This window comes from Salvelinus sp. IW2-2015, unplaced genomic scaffold (assembly GCF_002910315.2).
Source record: "Salvelinus sp. IW2-2015 unplaced genomic scaffold, ASM291031v2 Un_scaffold2232, whole genome shotgun sequence".
In the NCBI taxonomy this organism is placed as follows: domain Eukaryota; kingdom Metazoa; phylum Chordata; class Actinopteri; order Salmoniformes; family Salmonidae; genus Salvelinus; species Salvelinus sp. IW2-2015.
In genome coordinates this window covers 117,671-121,284 of record NW_019943562.1, presented here as the reverse complement: position 1 = coordinate 121,284, position 3,614 = coordinate 117,671, and the positions used below count along the sequence as shown (strand labels likewise).

The 3,614-nt window shown below is 45.5% G+C and overlaps 1 protein-coding gene across 1 annotated transcript in view; it reads right to left on the bottom strand.

Annotated features, from left to right (window-relative positions):
• LOC139025075 (zinc finger protein 180-like) overlaps nucleotides 1-315 on the bottom strand; it is a 47,551-nt gene extending 47,236 nt beyond the window's left edge. The window contains exon 1 of the mRNA XM_070440109.1: nucleotides 292-315. Within this exon, the coding sequence (XP_070296210.1) occupies nucleotides 292-315 (24 nt within the window). The remainder of the gene's footprint in view (nucleotides 1-291) is intronic.
• Nucleotides 316-3,614: the final 3,299 nt, after the last annotated feature.

The following is a 3,614-nucleotide window of genomic DNA, read 5'->3' as shown; positions in this document are numbered from 1 at the left end:
GGGGTATTTTCACAGCTATGTAGGTGACTACTAATGCACTTAACTGATGCTCTCTCTCTCCAGGGTAGTTTCACAGCTATGTAGGTAGACTACTAATGTACTTAACTGATGCTCTTTCTCCTCCAGGGTAGTTTCACAGCTATGTAGGTAGACTACTAATGAACTTAACTGATGCTCTTTCTCTCCAGGGTAGTTTCACAGCTATGTAGGTAGACTACTAATGAATTAACTAATGCTCTCATCTTCTCCAGGGTATTTCGGGGGGCTCTGTATGCTGTATGGAACAGTGACCCACAACTCCTCATCAGACTCCATATTGGTCCAGACCTCCAGTTCTCCTTCTCTCTGTTACTTTGTTCTGCTATCTCAGTCTGTGTAGCGTGTTCTGTTTCTCTATATCCCTGTACTGGATATATACATGCTGCCTGGATGGAGGGGTTAACAGGTGAGTGGTTATGGGGGGAAGGGTTGTGTGTGTGTGTGTGTGTACGTATGGTTGATGGGTGTGACACACTTTACTGTATGTCCTATGAGACTTTCTGAGTGTGTGTGTCATGCCGAGACTTTGTGAAACCATCCATTTAACTTAACCTCATGACATCCTGCTCCTTCAGGAAAGTGTTCAGACCTTTTGGCTTTTTCCACATTTTGTTACGTTACAGCCTTATTCTAAAATGGATTAAATATATAAAACATCCTCTCAATCTACACACAATAACCCCATAATAACAAAGCGAAAACAGATTGTTTGAAATTTTAGCAAATTTATGGCAAATAAAACAGACCTTATTTACATAAGTATTCAGACACTTTGCTATGAGACTCGAAATTGAGCTCGGTGCATCCTGTTTCCATTGATCATCCTTGAGATGTTTCTACAACTTGATTGGAGTCCACCTGTGGTAAATTCAATTGGACATGATTTGAAAGGCACACACCTGTCTATATAAGGTCCCACAGTTGACAGTGCATGTCAGTGCAAAAACCAAGCCATGAGGTTCGAAGGAATTGTCCCTAGAGCTCAGAGACAGGATTGTGTCGAGGCACAGATCTGGGGGAAGGGTACAAAAATGTCTGCAGAATTGAAGTTCCCCAAGAACACAGTGGCCTCCATCATTCTTAATGGAAGACGTTTGGAACCACCAAGATTCTTCCATGAGCTGGCCGCCAGCAATCAGGGGAGAAGGGCTTGGTCAGGGAGGTGACCAAGGACCTGATGGTCGCTTTGACAGAGCTCCAGAGTTCCTCTGTGGAGATGAGAGAAACCTTCCAGAAGGACAACCCATCTCTGCAGCACTCCACCAATCAGGCCTTTATGGTCGAGTGGCCAGACGGAAGCCACTCCTCAGTAAAAGGCACATGACAGCGCTTGGAGTTTGTCAAAAGGCACCTAAAGGACTCTCTGACCATGAGAAACAAGATTCTCTGTTCTGATGAAACCAAGATTGAACTATTTGGCCTGAATGCCAAGCTGTCACGTCTGGAGGAAACCTGGCACATCACTCGGTGAAGCTTATGCTGTTGGGATATTTTTCAGGCGGCAGGGACTGGGAGACTAGTCAGGATCGAGGGAAAGATGAACGGTGCAAAGTACAGAGATGCTTAATGAAAACCTGCTCTAGAGCGCTCAGGACCTCAGACTGGGGCAAAGGTTCACCTTCCAACAGGACAACGACCCTAAACACACAGCCGAGACAACGCAGGAGTGGCTTCAAGAACAGTCTCATACTGTCCTTGAGTGGCCCAACCAGAGTCCACGACTTGAACCCGATCGAACATCTCTGGAGAGACTGAAAATAGCTGTGCAGCGACGCCTCCCCATCCAACCTTGACAGAGCTTGAGAGGATCTGCAGAGAAGCAATGGGAGAAACTCCCCAATACAGGTGTGACAAGCTGTAGCGTCATACTCAAGAAGACTCAAGGCTGTAATCACTGCCAAGGTGCTTCAACAAAGTATGAGTAAAGGGTCTGAATACTTATTTAAATGTAATGGTTCAGTAATTTTTAATACATTTGCTAAAATGTCTAAACATGTTTTTTGCTTTGTCATTATGGGGTATTGTGTGTAGATTGATGATTGGGGGGGGATCAGATTTATCATTTTTAGAATAAGGCTGTAATGTAACACAATGTGGAAAAGGACAAAGGGTCTGAATACTTTCCGAAGGCACTGTATGTCTGAATCTGACCGTGTGTGTGTTCATGCCGAGATGTTCACATTTTGAAACCATTCTACCATATTCAACATTCCGCAATGTTATGAACCTTATGACCGGTGTGTGTTTCCAGAGTGAGCCTGACCGTGTGGTGTTCCAGAGAGCGTGTATGTAACCTTATGACCGGTGGTGTGTGTTTCCAGAGAGCGTGTATGTAACCTTATGACGGTGTGTGTGTTCAGAGAGCGTGTATGTAACCTTATGACCGGTGTGTGTGTTCCAGAGAGCGTTATGTAACCTTATGAACCGGGTGTGTGTTTCCAGAGAGCGTGTATGTAACCTTATGACCGGTGTGTGTTTCCAGAGAGCGTGTATGTAACTTATGACCGGTGTGTGTGTTTTCCAGAGAGGTCTTCGTACCTTATGACCGGTGTGTGTGTTTCGAGAGCGTCTATTGTAACCTTATGAACGCGTGTGTGTGTTTCCCCGCCCCCAAGGTGGAACAAAACGTAAGCCGGTTTCGGTCTTTTTGTTTTGGGTAGTACCTTAGTGGAACCTGCGGGGAGCGTTATTTTATGCCGGGTGGTGTGTTTCAGAAAGAGCGTTGTATGTAACCTTATGACGAGTGTGTGTTTCCAGAGAGCGTGGTATGTAACCTTATGACGGTGTGTGTGTTTCCAGAGAGCGTGTATGTAACCTTATGACCGGTGTGTGTGTTTCCAGAGAGCGTGTATGTAACTTATGACCGGTGTGTGTGTTTTCCAGGAGCGTCTATGTAACCTTATGACGGTGTGGTGTTCCAGAGAGCGTGTATGTAACCTTATGACCGATGTGTGTGTTCCAGAGAGCGCTGTATGGTAACCTATGACCGGTGGTGTGTGTTTCCAGAGAGCGTGTATGTAACTATGAGTGTGTGTGGTGTTTCCAGAAGCGTGTATGTAACCTTAATGACCGGTGTGGTAGTTTGTACCAGAGGCGTATGGCTAATATGGAGGTACCAGGTGGTATGAGCTAAGGAGGGTCCGGTGGTTAGGCTCTCTGAGGGTACCATCCTGGTGCAATGGGCTTATTTAGGTGGTACCAGTAGACTCTATTGTTAGGTACTCTAGGTTACGTCTGGTCGCAAAGTCACAGGGTACCAAAGGTAACGTTCTAGATTCAGACTAACTCGTGTCATGTAAGTACTGAGGCTTACTGCTTAGGGTACCAGTCATACAGAGCATATATCGACAGTTTGTACAATATGCGTTAATATAGTAAAACTAAAGTCATAATGAGGGTAAACCAAGGGTAGAGTTACTGAGGCTATATGTAGGGGTCAGCCAGGGGTAAGTACAGGCTATTCATGTAGGGGGTACCAGGTAGTAATGAGGTATATGGACGCGCTGTACAGGTGGTACGAGGTGTGGTCCAGGATACTATCATGTAGGGGTACCAGGGTAATGAGGCTATATGTA